At 37.9% G+C, this 22217-nt stretch overlaps 2 protein-coding genes across 2 annotated transcripts in view; one reads left to right on the plus strand and one right to left on the minus strand.

Moving 5' to 3' along the window:
* mipepa (mitochondrial intermediate peptidase a) overlaps positions 1-2817 on the plus strand; it is an 18345-nt gene extending 15528 nt beyond the window's left edge. Inside the window, exon 19 of the mRNA XM_079481663.1 lies at positions 2181-2817. Within this exon, the coding sequence (XP_079337789.1) occupies positions 2181-2281 (101 nt within the window). The 3' untranslated portion in view covers positions 2282-2817. The remainder of the gene's footprint in view (positions 1-2180) is intronic.
* tnfrsf19 (tumor necrosis factor receptor superfamily, member 19) lies at positions 2716-20796 on the minus strand. The gene is made up of 10 exons (XM_079481664.1): positions 20359-20796; positions 19659-19751; positions 19369-19479; positions 12770-12948; positions 11637-11722; positions 6322-6483; positions 5663-5785; positions 5428-5530; positions 4369-4554; positions 2716-3276 (listed from the first exon to the last, which is right to left on the minus strand). Exons 2-9 carry the CDS (start codon positions 19746-19748, stop codon positions 4371-4373), a joined length of 1038 nt encoding a protein of 345 aa, XP_079337790.1. The 5' UTR covers positions 19749-19751; positions 20359-20796; the 3' UTR covers positions 2716-3276; positions 4369-4370.
* Positions 20797-22217: the final 1421 nt, after the last annotated feature.

Here is a 22217-nt window from a genome sequence, read left to right on the forward strand (position 1 = left end):
TTAAGAGTGTACACTGAAAGAAATAACTTCTAGAATTGATATCATCCTCAAGTACAACTTACTAACCAGGGGTGTGTTTCCAGAACACCGATATAACTCGCTGGTTAACCACCTTAGTACGATGCATCATTGGGTAAATAAGCCATGTAGTTACGACTGTTTCCTGAAGCCATAGTAACTCTGTTGGAGATCCATTTTTTTAACCAAGTCGGTTCAGCAATCTAGTTGATGACATCACAAAGGTGGTGGAGTAATGAGGTCTACCAATAATTACGTTCAGATCGGATTAATGTCAAATTCTTGCTGTGAATAACATGCATTGCATTTAAGGACTACTTTTGTTATATTATTTTTTTATCTGTTGATTTATTTCCCGATATTTCATTCATTTATAAGTGTCCTCCTACATCATTCTGCCCAGGGATTCCCCAGGGTCCTAGAGCACAAAGAGCATGAGCCTGCGCAGTTGTCAAAAACAGAGCTTCTATTTTCTTGACAAACTAAAAGATGTCAAATTTAATTTGTATATATTTAGAATGATGGGAATGGAAGGCGCTGCATGTTGCTTGCTTACAAAAGCTTGATGCATGTAAGTCTACATGTCATAATAATAAGGAACGATGCTTCTTACCGCAGCTCTAGACCTGTAGTTCCAAGTTGCTGCTTGCGACTGATCTTTTGGGGAAATTTACTTTAATCGCTGAACTATAACGTTTTTGGGAAACGCACCCCAGAATAAAGTACATTTTACTTGTTAAAATACATTTAGTTTTTGTTAAAACACAAAAATGTTGTTACTTGCAGGAAACAAAAAATGTTTTAAAACTCAAACTTCACAGATCACTTACTTTCATATTGATGAGACTGGTGGTCTCTGTACTGGCATTAGCACAGTTACTGCAAGTGAAATAACACACTTCATGACTAATATTATGTCTCCCTCTGCCTAGTCAAGCACCGCTCTTCTGAACAACAGTAACAACTTAAAATACCCAAACTTAAAAATAATACCCAAACTCTCCAAAAAATACGAAACAAGTCTTTCATTGTTACTGAAAATTAATCTCCTAATGCAGTCAGATACAAAGTATGCTGGGAACTACAGATCAACTCCCAATGTAGTATCTACAACAATTATTTATGTAATCTCAACACAAAATAAATAAGTATACTTAATTTGACCCAATTTAATGGGCTCCAACCAAATAATTAAAATCTTAAGAAACAAAATTAGTGATTTTATTCCCAAGATTTTGACATTATTGTAACTCATTTGTTTTGTTAAGAAAAGGAACATAATTATATTAAGTATATTAAAAAGAAAATCATAAAATCTAATAAGGCACATTATGATTTGGGCACAAAAACTGAAAGATAAATGTTCTAATGTTTTCCAATGTACATTTTCGAATACTTTGCACTGCGTTTGGTGTAGACCTGGGGCCCGTTTCAGAAAGGAGGTTTAGTGAAAACTCGGTATAATAACCGAGAAATGAGGGAAAATCTGGGTTTTCCGTTTCAGAAAGTGAGATATGTCAAAAGAGAGAAAGCGGGGCCGTTTCTAAAAGAGTGCAAACTAATACTCATCCATGGTTACTTTGTGAACCTAGTATGGTCAGGAGCAGGTTTTCTTTCAATTTCTTTCGATCTCATCCCCCTTTTTAAAGCGCAAGTGGTGTGTATTCATTAATACAGTCACTCATTTCACACATTTGGATCACACAGAGACCATTACAGTGACTAATCCACTGTATGCAGAGCGAAAAAAGCGGCCGCCATTTTGCTTTTTTTGGTGGCATTGCCATGGTGAATCGTGATATCGGAGCTCCATTGATCACGGCTCGTCGTAGTTGTGGCGGAAGCGCTTGACTCAAGATAAGTCAACCACGAGTTGAGGGACTAAAGCAATAAATGATTCGTTTTAAACTTGTGAGCGTGGAGTTACTGAATTTAATAGCCTTGTGTGCAGGACACTGACATATTGCCATATACTCCTCCACATCTCTCACTCTGTCCTGTCAAATAAAAGCTCCTAATATCATTTACGTCATAATTTAACATAGAAAAACTAGTACTGTTGTAAAGCTGTCAAACATCTTAAAATATATTTCACAGTGCTTAAACTTGAGCGTGTGAGGTACAGTAACTGCTGGAATTCACCGCTCTTGTTTCATGTTCAGGCATGTTGCAGAAAAGACCCTCCATAGAGGACTTTGTGAACGCACTCATCTCTGACCTGGAGCCTGACTTTGAAACCTTCATCATGGACTCAGAGGGCTGAACTGCTGTTGAAGGATGGGCTGTGGATTTCTCATGTTGGGCGGTGCAGAACCTTAAAAGACTGAACGAAGTGATTAATGTCCATGTGTTAAGAAAGGAATTGAATGGAATTGAATGTCCACGATTTCAGAAAACCAATGGGGGACATGTCTGGGGCTCACATTTAATAGCCAAGTCATAAGAAATTCTATTAGCCTATTATTAGAACTATTAAGGCTTTTTAACACCGTGGTGTTTTTCATGATAAAATATTACAGCAACATTGTAGTAACGACCATAGAAAGGAAGAATTACTAAAAGATTCCGATGAAATTGTAATTCTTGGTTTCCAGCTGCATCAAGAATGACCATATGTGTACATATGACAAGGTTTGTACAGTAAAAACTCTGAAACAAAAATGTTATACAATATTTTGTAGGGGATTACCGTTATTAGAGACCAAGGGCATCAACATTTTTATTTCTTAAATAAAGTACCAATACTTCAAGAAAGTTTGTAACATTTTATTTACAAATTGGATGACTGAATTCCTCTTGTAATGAGTTTATCAGACATCATCATCATCATCAAACGCAAGTGAAGGCACAAAATGAACTGGAATATCTACATTACAAAAATATCGTCCTTCTATTTTCTATAATACAATATCTACAAACACAGGAATGTAGTGCACAGACCACTTCAACTTCTACCCACAGTATTACCTTAACTTCCTATCCACCTCAACAGGTAGTCAATGCAAGGATTTATTAACTATAGAGACTGGTTACCCTTCTTCTTTCACCGAAACAGATTCTCCCTCGGCTTCGCAGAGCTGTTTTATCTTGTGTGGTTTTATTTACACTTATTAATGAAGTCTCTTTAAACTGTGAGCTGTAGAAAGATTTGTGTGCGTGTGGGCCGATGTAATCGCAGTTGGGATCTTCCTTTGCTCTTTTTACCTCCAGAGCGTCTCTCTGGGAGACCAACGGCAGGTGAGATAAAGCTAGGTCATCCTGAAGCAAGACAAAAAGACAGGGCATGAACAAACACGTAAATCGCTTGGCATTGGATCAATGGGAGTATATCAAAACGTGTCTGTGAATTTAATTGAACAGGATCAAGGTTTGTAATGAACTGCTCGGCTTGCCAGATTTAAAGAAAGGACTCGCACAGTAAATGTAACTGTCACCCTTGACTTAATCCCTCATCTTTATGTAGCTCTTACAATGAAGACATTTAGCAGAATGTTTTTTTGTGTCTTTTAAGAGAAAAGGGCCAAACAGCTTTGGAACAACATGAGGAATAGTAAATAATGCAAGTTGTAGGGTTAAAGTTCAATAATAAATCATAAATAAATCATTTGTTTGAATGATCATTTTTTATTGTTCTTCGATAGCTCAGGAGATTTGAGTCCTTAGTTGCATTTAATTTAAGTATCAGATGTTTCTCATAGAATAATTTGGATTTGGGTAAATTAGATGAGAAATGTTGAAATTATAATCATATTTAGTCTCATTGATGTTTGATAGCATGCATGACAAATCTGGGCTCAGTTTGTGACGTGCGAGATCTCTTCTGAAACTCTTATGGAGACATTTGTGAGTTTTCTTGGTCTTTTTCTCAGGAGAACAAACTGAGATGCAAGAGAGAAGAGTTATCGTCATCTTATTTCAAAGCTCTTTTACTTGATAAATGAACATACGCCTTCATTTTCCAGCTGAACAATAAAGAAAAGGCGTGACTTTACGAGCGTTTCACACCAGCAAAGTGTTTGATACAGTCAAAAGGCTCTTTTAAGTGTTTCTGAGGAAAATGTATTTGCTTCTTTCATGTTCGCCATTTCACTATAATGCTTTTGTGTGGTGTGTTTACACACACCGCCCTTGACTCTTGATGCCATTCATTCATTTGCTTTAGTCATTTGCAAATCATTGAGAGCTCCTCTAAAAAAAAAACGCAGTCGCACATGTTTTTCTTTTGTTAGAGTAAACAAAGATCTCTTTAATTTTCTCGTTTTCACTTACTATATTGACAAATATTTAAGCCAGGGGTCGGTAATTTGAACCCGTGACCACGCCTTACTTTCATACTGTAGTTGTACTTGCCTTCAGTTTTGGATGGCTGTTGTCTGTGATAGAAGCCGACTGTTTGACCCGTCCTCAGGAATCTTTGACGCCTGACCTGAGGTTGGCAGGTCTCGTTCCTCTCTCTCTTCACAGGAGGAAGGTCTCTGTGAGCTGGACTGGAGATGGTCAGGTGCGCATTCCAGATCTGGTTGACTGGTCCCCAGTCTGTCGGGAAAAAACATTGTATTATCTGTATATATTCCACAGCAATTTTATATTAAAATAATTGACATGATTAAAGCAGCCGTTTGAGATAAGGTAGAGTCGGCCGATCTTTATCACGAATCACCAATCTTTTTGATTGAGAATACACAAAAAACTGTTCTTGAGAAAGTAGGCTACATAAACATTTGTGTTTTATTAATATGTTAAACTAGCTTTTATTTTTAGGGTTTTAGTTTCTATGTTCAAAATTTTCATTACTTATTTGTTTATTGTAATGTTGTTCTATAAGATTAATTTATTATATTTGTTCATATTTCTTTATTTTAGTGCATTAAACTCATTTCTGAGGCAAAATGTTAATTTAAAATGTTTTTCCAATAACTTTTAGGATACTTTTTTATTTTGATTTGATAAACAGACTTGCTTTCTGAGTTTTAATTTTAGTAAACCTCAATAGCCTTGAGGTAAGTAGCTTTTGGTTAGAATTTCGTTCAAAATCATTCTGCTCTATAAATACGTGAAGTGAAATGCAATTGTGTGTTTTAAACAGAGATGGCGATAGAGAGGCAAGTTACAGATTGCAGAATGCAACACATGTTTTACCCATATTTAACATGATTAAAATTTGTCTTTTAAACTTGAATTCGTATGTTATGTAAAAAGCTACAATGCAGCTAAATTGATGATTACGATTGATACAATAAACTGGTGTAATCCCTGGTTATACATACGGTGTGATATTCTTCTATAACCTACAGTAAGCACGACTGACCAATCAAAAATCAACTATTCCCAGCCTCGAGGTTACTATTAACAACTGCAGTTTTCATGTTAACTTTTATACGGAGCTAAGCGTCCCATTTAAAGACCCACCCTTCATTGAGACTGTTTTGAGAATGAAAAGATTCCTGTTCTCGAGCACAGCCCTGGCTCAAGGTATCATCAGAGCACATTGAGGGAATCAGGTGTACAGGACCTGCAAATGAAAACAAAAAAAGAATTGTTTAATAGACATATTTGGACTCCAGAAAGGAAACAAGATTCCTCACTCCACTCCAACAATGTATCAGTGCGTTAGTGGCACTTCTGAGATGTGTGTGAAGCTCACCGCAGGTCTGTCCTGAACTGTGATGACAGTGACAACAAGGCCGCTGGGAGAATTCCAGAACTCTCCGATCGAGACAAGACAACTCCGACCCGACACACGGACCCTCGTGAGACCTCAAAGACACTGAGAAAAAGACACGCAGATAAAGCATTATAGCTCAGACCCTAAATTCTAGATTCCTAGATTCAATGTTCATGTCATTCCAAACCTGTATAAATGCTGTCATCAGTTGCTCAGCCTCATTTTATACCTCTATGAATAACTTTGTTCAGATGAACACAAAGATATTTAGAACATTGTTAGCTGTTTTCAAATTTGTGACATGACAGACTGCCATAGTAGGAAGAATTAAATGGAACTCAAAGGTGCTCTATAGAACTATTTGTGTTTGGAAATACCAACTTCAAAATGTCTCAATATGTGTTCAAGAGAATATACAATATTTTTCCTACTATGGTAGTGGATGATGTCCCCGAACTGAAAATTGCTAACAGTGTTTAACAGAACAAAGAAAGGTATATAGGTTTGAAACCTATAGGGCGAGTCAACGAAGATCCTAAAGATCCTATCCTAAGAATTTGTATTTTTGAGCGAACTATCCCTTTAAGCATTTGACATGATTTATGATACGAAAAACCAGGAGAAGGGAAGTGAATTACCAGGTTTTTTCTCCAGCAGCTGTCTCTTACAATAGATGACACAGAGGATGAAAAGAGCCAGGATGACGGTGGCCAGAGCGCTGCAGATGACCGCAGCCAAAGCCATGTCCCTCGGGCTGGTCACTGTGGTCTGCAGAGGCACCAGGTTCACTCGCCCACTGCCTGATAACACAGTAGAAAGGAAGTGATGTCACTACTTACAGTACTTCGCCCCATGATGTTCCCAAATCATGCATCTGTCTAATCCTCCAAAAAAAGGAGTCTTCGCTTCTCACTCATCTCCCATTGCTGCGGTATACGTTCAGCGACCTGTTCCGAAGAAAACTGGGTTTAAATAGAAGGAATGTCCCGGAGGTGAAGGGCGCATTCCCGGCCTGCCGATAATTTTTCACCTCTTCACCCCGGGCCAGTCGAGCCTGCGCTTGCCAGTCTCGTGAGCCCATTATTTGGGGCCAGATCAAGGCTGCGGGGAGTCACTGCTATATGTTTGAAGTTCGGCTGGGGAATGTGTAATCGGTCTGTGAAACCAGCTGCCGTGTTCCGAAGGCACCAAGGGAGCTCTGATGTCACTGTCTAGCGAAACCCTCCCTGCCCTAAAGACAGCCGTGATCTGCGAAAAAAATCCAGTGACTATCGAGTGACTGATATAGCCTGAAGAAGGGGTTTCACAACTGGTGTTCTAATGACACCGGCAATTTTCAAGATAATTAGGGTTATCACGCTACTATTGAGTACATCAATGCATCAGTCACGTACGACTGGAACAAAATGGTCACGTGACCTGCTCACGAGTTTGTGAAAACAATTTCTAGGATGCTCTCATCTTAGCTACGCATTTTCTCGTTGTACGTGCAACCCCAGGGGTTCGAACCCATGACCTTGAGCTAGAGGCTGGTAAACATTAACAGGTAGTTGAGCAGTAAAAAACGACTGCAAACTTACAAGATAAACAGGGGAAATATGTCATTTTACGGCATATTTCTGGTGCCCCAGCTGCCAGAAAAGTTCATTTTTTACTACTATTGAAATACTTCTGAAAATTGCAGTTCAACCAACCAGCTTTATGGGCAACCATTACAAATATGAGCGCATTATGAGATAAAGCCTCCAGATATTTTGTTTCATGTGGAAATATTAACTTTATATAAATAACTTAAATATGAACCAGATATTTGCTTAACATCTTTTCATTGCATGAACACAAGCCTTTTTTATTTGCTCAATGGTAAATTAATCATTAAGTAAATATAGGCTGGGCCTTCACATATCCAAGAACTCTTTATGTGAACATCAGTAAGGACTTTTCTCTGTTATGTGTGTTTGTTCGTTCCATGTGAAGACAAACAATTATTACAACCGTGCTTGAGGCTTTTATCATTCAGCTCCATGACATTTAGAGTTTATTTCGAGTGCTTCTTGTCTTTCATAAATACTTGGAGATCATTTGTCGAATCAACTCTTTCTTCTCTTGTCCTTATAGGCTCCTCTACCATAACTGTCTTGTACAAAGCATCAACCGTATACATGCATGTGCTAGTCGAATTACAGAAGAACTGTCATACAAATTCTTCACATACGCTACAGAGTTTGCTCATTAAACCTCTGTCTACAGAGTTCTGTGTCTTTGCCAGCAAATCTGAGGCAGCTGTGTGCCGTTCTCCTGCCCTCTCTCTCCATCCCCAAACTCTTATCTGCAGCCCACAGCTGCAGCAAACACAGACAAAGAGCGGCTCATAGAAAAGATCTCACCTGCTGATACTATCACTGCGCTGAGCTCTGTGAGCCAACACACTGCTCTCTTTGATATATGCGCCTGCTTGTTGACTTTAGAGAATGCCAAACTCACACACATGGCCTTGAGCCCAGAGAGCATGGGGGTGGACAGTCTAGAGAATTGTGATAGTGTACAGCCTCAACAAAAACAATTGTTTCCCAAAACTGTAGTTTAGATTTCAACATGCACTGCCAACATCATAACCGACCATATCACAATTATATAGCTATCAATTTTATGTGACGGAAAACAACTTTGTTGTCTTTATTATAAAATAACAACAAAGTTAATTATATCATCTAAATTTAAGAGAATAGCAAAGTCCACGTTTCTTTTATAACAATCGAAAATGGAGTACCGATATACTGTAGTTGGGATCACTTTAAAAGGATTTTTTCCCAGCTGGTGAACGATAAAATCAAATCATTTCAAATTTAAAGTCTTTGCACATTTAAAATGTGAAATTTCAGCCACGCAAGCTTGGAAAAAACATAACAATGTACATTGGTGTGGACACTTATATATAGTTTTTGTTATGGTTATATTTAAATATAAATATAGGGCTGTCAAACGATAAATTGCAATTAATCGCATCCAGAATTAAAATTTGTGTTTACGTAATGTGTGTCTATGTACTATGGTGTATTTACTATTGTGTATTTATAAACACAAAAGCATACATATATAGGCATACTGTATATATTTTGGAAATGTTTAGATGTATTTACTTGCAGTATATTTACCAATAATTGAAATTATGTTTAAACATTTATTATTTTTTATATTTTTCTTAAACATATGCATGTATGTGTTTATTAACAAAAAAGTACACAGAGGTATACACACATTTTTATTCTGAACGCGATTAAACGTTTGACAGCCCTAATTTACAATTTACACAGCAAAAGATGTGAGATGCCAACCTGATCTCAATGGAATTCGTAACTATTTTACAAGACGGCTAATTCCTGTGAAATTAGAATTATTAGATAAAGCAATAATGAAGCCCCTCCCCTAACCCCACCCCTGAACCTAATCGTCACTAGCATGAAAGCAAATCTTCCTAAAACATTCAAATAATCTAATCAGGTGGTACGAACTCATATGAATTAGCCACCTCGTAAAATAGTTACGTATTCCTGTGAGATTGTGTTGGAGGCGCAACGGTCAAACATGACTGTCCAGCACATGTTTACATAGAAAAACGATGTAAAAGTGACTATAAATGAAAAACACATTCTGTGTGAACGGCCCTATTGGTTACATTACCCGAACAGGAGAGTTCATAGAAAATAAGTTATTTTACTAAATGCTAACAAAGACGTTTGATCAACTGTTCAAAAGACAGAAAATGTGTGTTTAACAAACAAGGTCAAGTTTGATTTTAAGTTGACTTTTAAGGTATTACCTGTTTTAAGCAGAACTTTAAGCAGAAGAAGTTTTGTGGAGTGTTTTAGCAGAACCACCCATAACTATATATATATCAATATTTGATATGCTTTCCTTTCAGACTGGGCTGTAGTTAAAGACACAGTATCTCTCTGGTGCACCAGCAAACCACATCAGTTTCTGTTTGAAAAGACGGTTTCACGTTTACTTTTTAATATGGTTCACAGCTGGTGTGAACGTGATCTCTTCTAAATCATGAAACACTTTTTATGACATATAAATTGCATCTCCGCATGTTTGCTGACACACTTCAAGCATAATTGTACGTACAATTCTTAACAGATCTACCTGTATTTCTACCACAAGTAATTTGTGAAAAGAGACCAGACTCGTTTTTCTAACCAGGCAAACAAATCACGAGTTTGTGAAGTTTTGCAGAAGCAAAAGCGCCGTCTTACATTACTCCCAGTCATTACACATCAAGCAGCCGCCCGGCTCTCATGTGACCTCTTTATAAACTGGCTTCACATCACTTCAGATGCTAAGATGGGACAGCTGTGGGAAGCCTTGCCAAATATTTAAAGACATCCTATGACAAGAAGAGACAGCAGCAGATGAAATACATTAAAGCAGCTACAGGAATCCATTAAATGCTCTGTTTTCCCCTTGCTCTCAGGATGAGCCAAGAAGACCAGAGTGTTTTTGGATTTATGGTCCCATCTAAAGTCACACTTCCTCGCACAGCTGCGTGTTTGCCCCGGGCCGACGCAAGGTCTATTACTGAGATCTAGAGTGTTCACTACCCTCACAAAATGGGAGACGAACGGTTTGGAGTATAAACATGGCAGTGGGGCGTCATGCACCTTTTTTTGGAGAGGGCAGTCACTCTTTGTCATTATCTTGGGTTTACCCGGAGATAATATTTTTTTACATGCACAGGTCAACTTGAACCTTGACAGGACTTATTCATTTATTTTCTTTCTTGACGAAGCCGTGTTGCATCTGGCTCTAACTCTACCCAACATACAACTGCCAAATCCACACAAGCAGTCACTGATGCACTCACTCTCCGTTTGTTAGCGCCTGAAGACAGGTTCTGCAGAACCGTACTCAATGACGGGTAAAATGAGCACATTTAGCAGCCCTAAATGCTAGAGAACAATTCACTGCTTTGTGGAGCACTGCCTATGAGTTTCAAATGCTCTGTTATTTTTGTGGAAGAGCGAAACAGTGTTTCGGATAGTTAAACAGAAAATTGTTTCTAACCAACGCCCGTGTCTTGACTTAGAAAAGGAAGCATTTCTGTGAATGCAAAACAATGCAAATTTCTAGCACTCGCACTACATGTTTCTTGTCCTCTGACTTGTCAACAATTCGGTCTTTGGGTCAGGAAGATGTCACCACCAACCACGAAAAAACTTTTCTCATAAATTCACGCGATGAACGAGTTGACTTGATCAACCTTGGAAATCAGCGACAGCAACATTCGGATGAAAGTTGCATAATGTGAGCGTGCCTTAAAGTCTCCATGAAATCAAAAAAGAAGATATTTTAAACAAGCAGTGTTTATTTATCTGTGTAGGTCATGCATTATTTAAAATGTATGTTCTCTAATAATCTTTAATCACATAAATGTACTTCTAAACCAGTGTTTCTCAACTGATGGGTCGTGGAGTATTGAGTCAAAGAAACAACATCAACACGTAATTTTTTTTTTTTTCTGATGTTAGACTTTTATTTTGAAAGTCTTGTGTGTAAGCTGTTTAAGTAGAGTGCCTGAGAAAAACGTGCTGTAATAATATTTTTTAGGTTCACTATTGTTTAAGACAGCCTTTACCAAAGCTCAAATGAAAAAAACAAATGAAACCACTAGACATTATGGTTCACCCAAAAGTGAGAATTCTATCATCCTTTACTCGCCCTCTTGTCATTTCAAACCTGTATGACTTTCTTTTTTCCACAGAACACAAAAGAAGATATTTTGAAGAATGTTGGTAACCAAACAACATTGACCCTTATTGACTTCTATTGTATAGTCACAAAACCACTGAGACATTTCTCAAAATATCTCATTTTGTGATCACGTAAGAAAGAGTCATATACATGTTTGAAGTATGAAAAAATGATGTAGGTTTAGTAAATAGGAACTTACAGTGCGGTTCATATGGTGGTGGTGGGTCTCCACAAGGTATACACTCCATATCTTGAAATCCACTTAACTTTGTCTTCCTGTAAAATCTGTAAGACCAAAAGCAGTAATGATGTAATGTAGGACAATTCAGTTGTATTCATTAAAATGTAGGAAATGTTTCATTAGTTACTTAGGCCTACAGTGTTTTTTCTGAAACAGGTGTAGATGAACTTTGAAGGTGAAAACTTGCTCTTAGCAAGTCGAACCGTGCCAAAGCACTTAATGAGGGGTAATCAAACGTTATTAAGAAACCTGACTGGTGAGAGCGGGATGCTGCTCTGGGCTAACTAGATCACTCTCGCAGTGTTTGAGAGAAAACCTGACATTTTTCAGAATCATGCTATTGTCTGACATGCCACAGCATGACTTGGCCTAACTAAAGGTCTTTAGTTTGTTGACGCTAGCAGCTAGCCGTGAGTGTACATCGGTTGTACACTCGTTTTTGTGATGCATCATGGGATTGAATGAGTGCACTCAATAACGTCCACTGTGAATTCAGACACCACTAAAAATGGATGTCCCCTCAAATAGTGCACTATATTAGGGTATAGGGGCATCATCATCAGACTCTTCGTAAAAAAGACAAAAAGTGTTTACTCGTCAGCAGTGTTGGGTGTAACTAGTTACTAAGTAATATAATTACTTGTCCCTTGAAAGATTTAAGTAAATTATTACTCATATTTTTTGTAAATAAATTCGCATTATCTGACACTACCGTAACAAAACTAAATTAAATCTGAACTGGGCATATGTAATGTACATTTTGATCATGTCTATGCCATAAAAATGAAAGAAATGGACTGTTTTCAAGCATCCGAAGCACATGATAGCTTTGTGTGAGATGCTGATCAAAATGTTTTTGTTATTCTGTAATTATACGAGTTGTTCATTTCAAAATGTGAATTATTCTCATTCATTGCAATTGAATGTAAAAGAGCGAACTGTACCTTTAAAAATACTTACTGCAAGTTATTCTATGGTCTGTGGTTGGGTACACAGATAGTTTACCCATTTAATCAAGTCTACTTTTTGTTTTTGAAATCTTAAGTGACTCTCAAGCATGTGGTCTCTGACCCATCTTCCGTCTGACTCACCCGGGCAAGCAGTCTCCGCACACAGCATTGTTTGTGATGGAGCAGTTGCCCTTCTGGAAGCGGTTGAGAAGTGAACAGTCTAGACAGGGTTTGCATTTCTGCAGGCTGCGGTCCTCTTTGAAGCGACTGGCTCTGCAGGGCACACATTGGGCATCCTCTCCATAGCCAAAGCCACATTCCTGCAGGGATTAAGGGAAGATATCTCACTGGCGAGGAACAGAAGGGCGAGCAGGGCGAAATAAAAGCACCAATGTGGACTAACAAGAGGCCGAGATGAAATAATGATCCCAGTGTGTGTGTGAGATCCCCCTGCTGAACAAAGGCCAAGCTTCTTTTGAGGGAGTCTATCTTACACTGGCAATAATCTCTCTGACTCTCACGGGATCAATGGACAGCCTTCTGCTCCGGGCCCCGAAGGACTCCGCATTTGAATGAGAAAGGCCCACGGGGAAGCCCATTGTTGGTTTATTGGGAGTTTATTGCGGAGGTTTTGTCAGGCCTCTCTTTGCCTAAAGTGTGGGGAGGGTTATTGGTATTGAGAGATTTTGGCATGTGTTACACACTTTGAAACCTCTTCAAAAGTGAATGATTTTCGTGTGTGTGTATGGCCTTAAAATATGCTTGAGTTCAAACTCAAGCAAGCTTTCGGAGGCAAAATCTGAGATGAAACGAAAATATTAGGTGATGAAAACTAGATGAGGGGTCTTCAGAAGGGGTCTGTTACCCACAGGGTGTCCACAATGGCATTGCAGGGGGTGCCTATATATTATTTTATTTGAAACTATTGTTTAGTAAAAATATTATAAAATAAATAATAGTATAAGTAAATAAAATACAAATACCTTTCAGGCAAATCTAAAGTTAAAAAGCTTCAGCTTGTTTTGTAGCTAAACATTTTTTTGTTCCTTCCAAACTGAAAGATAATATTGAAATAATTATAAGCATAAATAAACAAAGAAGTTAATACAATTACATTTATAAATAAAATGTATTCTAATATGATACTGTCCTCATGCAAGGATTTATATTAAAATTCAGATAAAATGGGAAATGATTTTAGGCATTTATTGCAGTAAGGATGCGCTTTGTTGGGCCTAAATTCTTCAAGAAAATAATGAATTATTTGATTATTTTGGTTATGGGGAGCATGACTCATATGTGTACGTGTATGACAGGTTTGTGTACACACATCCAAAAGCATGTAAAGGATACTCAAGGAATGTTACTATTCTCACCCATCCTTAAATAACACAGGAACACACCCTAGGCCAGTGTTGCCAGATTGGGTGGACAATTTCCAGCCCAAAGGCTCGCTAGAACCCACTCCAACACAAAACAGCCCAAATGTTAACTGCCAAAATAATGTGATGGAAATTTAGTCAATCCGTGATGATAATGACCATTTTATATCCTTAAAACGAAGTATGACAAGATGACAAAATATAATAAAAACCAGGAAAACAGATCGGATCAAACATAGCAAATGCATTAAAGAGAGTTAGAAAATATGACTTAACGTTAATATGTCCAGAAACCACTTCGAAGCGACGATCAAGAAATGAGCCAATAACTTCGAGTCGTCTATCATCACATGTGTAATCCACATTGAGTTATTTTTCCATTGCAGTGCAACATAGAGTATATTTTGGGCCACTTTGGCATTACGATCGCTTCAGTATACAAAATCTTGTCCTTTATCGCGCCAAAACCCCGTCACTCATGAGTCATCACATCTCAACGCAGGCAGAATGATTGACAGGTAACCCTATCCCAGATCTGATTGGTTAAACAGAACCATTAAGGGCTGTGTTAAGGAATAATGTGTTTATGACTGCACTACACATTCTTTTTGAACGTTTTGACATCATTTGACTTAATAAAACCAACGAAAAGACCAGCTGTTTGAGCGGGTTTTTAATTTCATAAGCAGCCTTGATTTTGTAAACCCGCCCAATGCATTTTTCTCCGGTTTTACCCATGCAAAAGAAGCCCAATCTGGCAAGGCATTGTTCCCTAAATACTGTCCTATGTTATATCAATAAATGGTGTAAAACAGTGACGTTTTGTGTAATTATATGGGACCTATTCCACATGCACAGCCAACACAAGGCAAGGACGCCAAAAGCAAACGTCAATGAGTGCACTTGCTCTTTTAGCCGACTGAAGGACTGTAACTATTTGGTATTTGCTAAATGGCTAGCTACAAAACACAGACATTTTGCTTACAAATGATATTGAGGTAACAATGCCTTGGGCAGTGTTGCCATTTTGGGCTTCTTTTGAACGGGTTAGAACAGAGAAAATGCATTGGGCTTAAGAAATTGAAAACCCGCCCAAGCAGCTGGCCTTTTCTTTGCTTTTATTTAGTCACGTTATGTCAAAACGTTCAAAAAAGACTGTGTATTGCAGTCATCAGGTCAGGGATAGGGAGACCTGTCAATAACATTCTGCTGGAAGGGTTTTCAAATGGCTTTCCGATGATTTTCTGTTCAAACAAAACAACATATGTTAGGCATGTTCGTAAAACATGTTGGACTTTGATGTTTCGGCACATTGAGTTGGACATTAAGAAGAGAAATGTAAGCAAACGTTTTTTTCAGGCCACAAGATCTAAATGAAATCTAAAGTACCACTTAATCAGCTTCATCAGAACAGCGTTTTCCCCTGCAGGTCCACAAACATCAATAAACAATACCAGTTATTTCAAAACCACTGACGTAATCGATCTTGAAAATGGCTGTTTTTAATCCTTTTCATGTTGTTATAGTTCATGGGACCCGTGCATCTAGCACAGATATGTTTTCACTGAGGTAAATATCACAAACCATACTTGAAGCTGTATTGAATTATGCATTATGCACCATTCCAACTGAATCCACCGATAGTGAAAACAGGCATCAGTTTAGTTGTGTGTGTCTAGCATTTGAAACACCAAAAAAACACGTGTGATGTCCTGCCTAACCTTCCGTCTTCATTTAAAGGCATAATTCATCCAAAAAATACAATTCTGTCATTATTTATTCACCTTCATGACATTTAAAATCTGTAAAACACAAAAGAAGATATTTTGAGAAATGTCTTAGTGGTTTTGTGTCCATACAACGGAAGTCAAGGGGCCCCAGTGTTGTTTGGTTATTAACATTCTTCAAAATATCTTAATTTGTGTTCTTAAGAAAAAAGAAAGTCATACAGGTTTAAAATGACATAAGAGCGAGTAAAAGGATTTCAATTTTTGGGTGAACTGTCCCTCTCCCTGCAAAAATACATTAAGGTCTGTGTCAGAAAAGTTGAACATCAACAGGTAAACGTGAACATCTATTTTTGTGTGCAAAGAAAGAAATAATACAATAATAGTTTGATTTCATTTTTGGGCGAACTGTCCCTTTAAGACTGTTTCGGCCTAGTCAATTGAGTGTTTGATCTTTTTTTTTTTAGCCTCGAGTTGAGAAAAATCGGAGAAATAAGAAACATTTCACAGAAATAAATCATGCAGCCTAGTGCGCTTTACAAACCTTTACAAAAATAACCATGTTTTAACTAAAAACCATAGTGACCACAAATTAACTATGGTTTGACTGCAGCAACCATAGTTTAACAATGATATTTGTAGTAAAACTTTGGTTTTACAAATAGCAACCATTATGCAAAAATAGCATAGTTCCTACATTTTAAGATAATATTCGTCATTTAAGTAACAGTGGAATCTTTAAGCGTGATCCATTAAACAAACACATTGCTTCAAACGATCACATCACCAGCCCATTCATTGCAACACAGCAGCGTAATGCAGAGAAAAGCGAGCGGACCTCTGTGGTTTGATACCACTTGGCGCATTTTTCCCCCAGCCGCCCCATCCCCAGCAGGGCCGCTGTTCCGCGCTTGCATTTCCAGCACACTGAGCTGGATTAGAGAGAGGCTCATATATCATTAACTTGGAGATGGGCTTCAAACAGGGGCCTTCTTTCTACGCCGCGATCCTGTTTCCCACACGCAGCAGCACAAAAACACACACTGCGGGCATGGATTACTGGCCTGCGTGAGAGCAGGAATGACAGGAGCTCTCCACAAAGCTTGGCCCCGGGATCAGAGGTTTTCAGCCACTTAGAGAATGGCGACTTGGCTCTCTCAACACAGACCTTCCAAAGACTGCAAGTAGGGTGCCCGAACAGAATGACAGCTGTTGTCTGCCCGCACACCAAATAAGGCTTTTCTATCCAGCAGGGCAAAATGGGTTGGAGGGATGGCGAATAAAAGAGGTTTGGTCATTGAAGTTAGTTCACACAAAGCGCTGGGCATAAGGATATCTCAAGTACGAATCTGGCTTGCAACATTTTCTGATTTGAACAGCAAAACACAACCTAAACTATATTTGTTTGCAAAGACCTTTCTCTAACATGCTCTGAAATCTCTCTGAAGATCAGATTTGTGTGCGAATGCCAAGCAAAACAGCAAGAGGGATGTGATAGAGGATGAAGATGGATGAAACAAGCATGTTCAGACACACCAATGTTTTGAAGTCGTCTTATTCTACTAAAGTTCCCTGAACCATCTTGTCAATTAACTGAACTTTGGTTTATTTTATCTAAGCAAATAGTGAAAGTTTAACTTGATCTATTGGGAACAATTTGGGGGGAATCCTACAAACCGTCCCAAGAACATCTCTCACCACGCATTGCATTACCACAATGCCAAAATCATGGCATGGCATGATTTCGCTACTTTCAAGTGAAATTCACACTTTAAGTCATCAAAAACCTTTTGCATCAATATTTCAAACATAAAACTGCAGGTTACTTTGTGTATTTATATCTACGTGGGTTGAAGTGGACAATCAAAATGACAGTTTCTGAGAAATCATCACCGAAAGTTCAATTTATTCATCATTTTTATAAAATAACCGTTGTGAATCAGGGTAAAGTAATCCAGGGTAAAGTAATCCAGGACCAGCTCGATAGATAATATTTGTCTATTTTCAACCTTGAAATTTACGAATTGCAGCTTTTACATATTTAAATGTTTATATCTCCATACTAAAAACAAATCGGGGCCAAGGGGAGCACTGCCCCCCAGATTTTTCTTGGGCTCCTGCACAAATATCTAGCTATCAATTAAAATAATGATACATACTTATTTGTATTACCTCTTTAATAGCACTGTCAATTTAATCACAGGGAAATGTAAAAATGATGCATGCAATGGACTAGTACTGGGCCTGGACCTGGAATAAAGCAACATCTCCTAAAGACTTCTCGTTTAGCCTGACAGCACAAATGCAATCCATGACGTTAAGCACTCAGGAATGCGAAATGCTTACAAAGTCTGTTTTGAAGTATCTGCACATTTGCATGGGGTACATTTGTTGAGATGGTTCATGGTCCTTGTTTATTCCCCATTGCTGTCATGATAATTCTGTCCCTGACAGGATATTTTAACAAATAATTACAAAACACCTATTAACTAATCTAACTTTATCCCAGCCTCTTCAGTAGGAGGTTGTGGAGGTTGTAGAAGCTGTTTGACTAGTCAAGGTTCGCCAAGAATCATCAAAAAAAGCCTCATTTGATCTGTTCTTTTGCTCTTACAGAACAAACAACCGTCTGGAAGAACTTCTGAAGTGTCAGGCACTAAAAACAAAAGTGTTCAGGTGTGAGGATAGAATGAATCTTGCACATAGAGATAACAAACACAATCCTTCTCTAGATCTCATCACTGGTTCACACTTGATATTGTCCTTGGCTAAAGCGCACAGGGTAAAACCACGAGCACTTGAATGGAAAAAGAAGGCAATCATTCACTGTGGCCTCAGGCTTAATAGCCTTAATTGGCCCAAAACATCTAATGCATTGAAGCGTTAAACCAATAGTGTGTGTTTACACCGAAACACGCAACATGAAAGTCATCCAACGAAAAAATCATGTGCGCTACGAGTGTTCACATCCACCTCTCTCGTACCTGCATTTGCACGACCATGAACTGTGTAATGATCTCCAGACTGAGGCTTTGCAGACCTCTGCTTAGATTTGTATGATAAAAACGAATTCTTAACATACGATAGATACGAGGCCCAGCAATTCTCATGGGTGGTAAAGTCTCAAAAAAGAGTGACATTTGGGTGTAACTGATTAAAGCGTGGCCAGTGCGCTACAAAGAATAACAGTGGTTTAGCCCCTCTCTTTATGAAAAGAAGGAAGCAATAAATAATTGCTTAGGACAAGCTATTCAAAACATTGGCATTCTGACTCTATTGGTGAACTCAGAAGACGTACTTTGCTTTTGGCCGGTTTGGGCTAGAAATGAAACACTGTAACTGATGGTCGATGGGAACCTTTCTATCCGCTCCAAATGTGATCACACGCGTGGTTAAAACTGTCGTTTTTTAAAACAGCTTAGGACCGTCTAAATGTATTTGCACATTAATCGCAGACTGTGGTTGCGGACTGGTAAAGAAAGAGATTAGGAGGTCGTAGGTTGAGATGAAAGGGAACTACTTAAAAGAAGCACAAAGCTACAGATCTATTTATATATAATTCTCGATTTTAGGAATAAAAATGTTTACAAGCGCATCATTACTTTGAATACTAGTGCAGTATTGGCCAAACCTTTGACAACTCTTGTCCAGCATCACATTGCCGACAGGGAACGCAGTTTCCAAACGTATCCTTGTATTCCTGTTCCCTGCAACCTCTTCTCTCCTCGGCTCCTACAGCAAACTGAGAGGCACATGAGAAAAACACGTTTCAATACTTCAAGAGGTTTTTTTAAGTGTGTAATTTTTAAGGGTGCAATACTAAAACTTAAGTGTACATTTATATCATAAAACACCTGTTACCTACGTTTTTGTGACAATGTTGAAGAGTTCGCATGAGGCTTTAATGTAAATTAAACGTACCATAGCACAAAATGCAAAGACAAGTATCCTTTGAAGTGGAAACCCGCAGAGAATTACAGCCCGGAGCATATTGAAAGGTCTTTCCCACATACACTGCAAAAGCAGAAATACTTTGATGAAGTAAATGTAGGATGCAATTTTGCTTTTAGGGGGAATGGGGAAACAATAAAATGCGTTTTGCGTTGTTGGGCTACATAACATATATATATATATATATATATATATATATATATATATATATATATATATATATATATATATATACAGGCCTTTATATATAATATATGTTACATTTTGTATATATTTATCAATGGTTGATATTGTAAAACTATTTTTCTGTTATTTTTTACTGTTTAATAGTCTTCCAGTATACTGGTAGATTTTTTTATTAAATAATATGAGCAAATGTTATATAATATAACAAAGTAAAACGATTAAAAATAGAATCATGACAATAATTAAACAATGATTAGGCTAAATACAACTTAACATACAAAATTCGTGTTTGATATATTGTGCATTTAATACATACCTCTTCCCCACTATAAGTAAATGTTTATAAAAAATGACAACACCGTAGTGTATCACATGATAACATATTGACTTACGTATCCTACGATATTTAATAGAAGTCTTTGTATTTCTAGATATTTATTTGACGCACTAACTTTATATTCACGTAAACGTAAAACGCTCTTACCCAGTATGACAGTGCCGCTCCGTTTTCTAGACGTGTAGAGAGAGAGAGCCCTTCACAGGATGTGATCCAGTGCGCTCACTGCAGAGGTCTGAACCCGCCCTGAGTCCGGCACAACACTAAACAGCCCAGATCAAAGGCAAAGGGATGGCTACGATCTGATGCCTGTAATCTGATCTCCGATCAGCATGTACATCAAAGCTTCAGCCACGTCCTGGACTAAGCGCTTTAAACGTGTGTCTTTACTTACTTGCGTCCTTCCATATTGTAATCCGAATACCTGCACATGCACGAGCTCCTGTGACTACAGGAAAAGTACAACGACATGATCCCGAAACGGAACTTCGCAAACATGGAGCCCTGGAAGTTTCGTCTTGTGAGATCCGAATCCGATCTCTCCCCACTGTTGCGCTCGTTTGATGTAGGATTCCCTTTCATCCCGAAGACGTCAACTCGTGCGCAGGGATTGGTCGGATTGCGTGTATTCAATTATCTATTTGTTTACTTTCATATTTAGTTGCCTTCTTATTTATATTATTGCTGATTTTGTTGTTACTATTATATTGTATCTATTCTTTTCATTCATTTGTCAGACTTTTTAGAATTATGTAACTAAAAAAGCCTGCTTGCAGACGGGATTAACATTATTACACTGTTATTAAAGTCACCATGGCTTCAAACAGGAAAACTCTTAAGTGTTTTATACAGTGTTGCAGTGATTATATAAATGATAAAAATGTATCCGTGCACACCATTTTTTAAATTCATCTTAAATGAAAACGTAACCCCTCCCAACAACAACGCTTCACGATATGACGTCAGCAACAAAAAAGAGGTAGGATTTATACTGACTGTCCATTGGCCAGGCATTTTTTGCCCTGCCCTCCAGGCCAAATTTGCAAAATAAATCCCGACATTTTTTTCTTATTTCAGGAGCCGTTTCACTAGGATACACGATACGGAAAATAAATCAATCGCAACTATCGTTTCATGGCGATATCGTCATAAATCAGGAAACGTTTGTTTGCTTGTCTTTTGAATGAAAGTCCATAGTCTATTTTTAAGAGTATTTACTTATGCTTGTGTTTTTGGTGCATTAAACAAATAGCGTCTTGTATTTTGGCCATTAGTTTAAAATAGCCTTTTAGAGATATTTTAAACTAAACTTGTGTTTGTTTGTTTGTTTAAAAGCTATAGTGGAGAAAAACATTTCAAGCAATACATTTAATGAGGTCTGCGTTTAGTGATAAAACAGTAAATAGTTTTACATCCTGTTGCTAGAGTTTATCCTGTTAGTTCTGGGTAAAAGTCTGCATGTTTGTTTCTACACTGGTTTGATGTGGTGTAATATTTTGTGTGACAAATGTGCACCATCTAACATGCAAGATTCAAGCCCAGTTAAACGTGTATTTTTACGGATCAACACTGTTGAGCATTGCAGTTGCCTTTGAATCAACTTTATCTATTATTAATTCAAACTGGCCAATCTAATTGATCTGAACCTAACGCCAGTCAGCACTTTGTTCGATGAAAGATGCACGAGTGTCATCTAGTGTCCATTGTAAGGCATTACAGCAAAATATTTCACGGTAGTCATGCATTTATTCAGTCCTTTTTTCTTCAGGAGCATCATATTAAACATGTTTGTGTTATAATTGTAAATCCCATCGTAAATACATATGTATGACGTATGGGTGTTCGGCCTATTCAATGTCAGTGTCAGTTCATTTAACTCTGAACTCATGTTTGAAACTTGTAAGTGAATCAACACCAGAAATCACTAAATGTTGCTGTGAATTGTGCAGCATTATAGTTTCAAACAATATAAAAACGTATTGAAATCGTGTCAGATTGAACCACAT

The sequence above is a fragment of the Barbatula barbatula genome (assembly GCF_947034865.1).
Source record: "Barbatula barbatula genome assembly, chromosome: 19".
In the NCBI taxonomy this organism is placed as follows: Eukaryota; Metazoa; Chordata; class Actinopteri; order Cypriniformes; family Nemacheilidae; genus Barbatula; species Barbatula barbatula.

Excerpts from the sequence above, each read along its gene's own strand:
- tnfrsf19 (XM_079481664.1), bottom strand. The coding sequence starts at position 19,748 with ATGTGGGAAAGACCTTTCAATATGCTCCGGGCTGTAATTCTCTGCGGG. Across the intron at positions 19,480-19,658 it reads TCTTTGCATTTTGTGCTATG|TTTGCTGTAGGAGCCGAGGA; the intron begins GTACGTTTAATT and ends TGTGCCTCTCAG. Across the intron at positions 4,555-5,427 it reads CAAAACAGTCTCAATGAAGG|ACTGGGGACCAGTCAACCAG; the intron begins GTGGGTCTTTAA and ends TTTTCCCGACAG.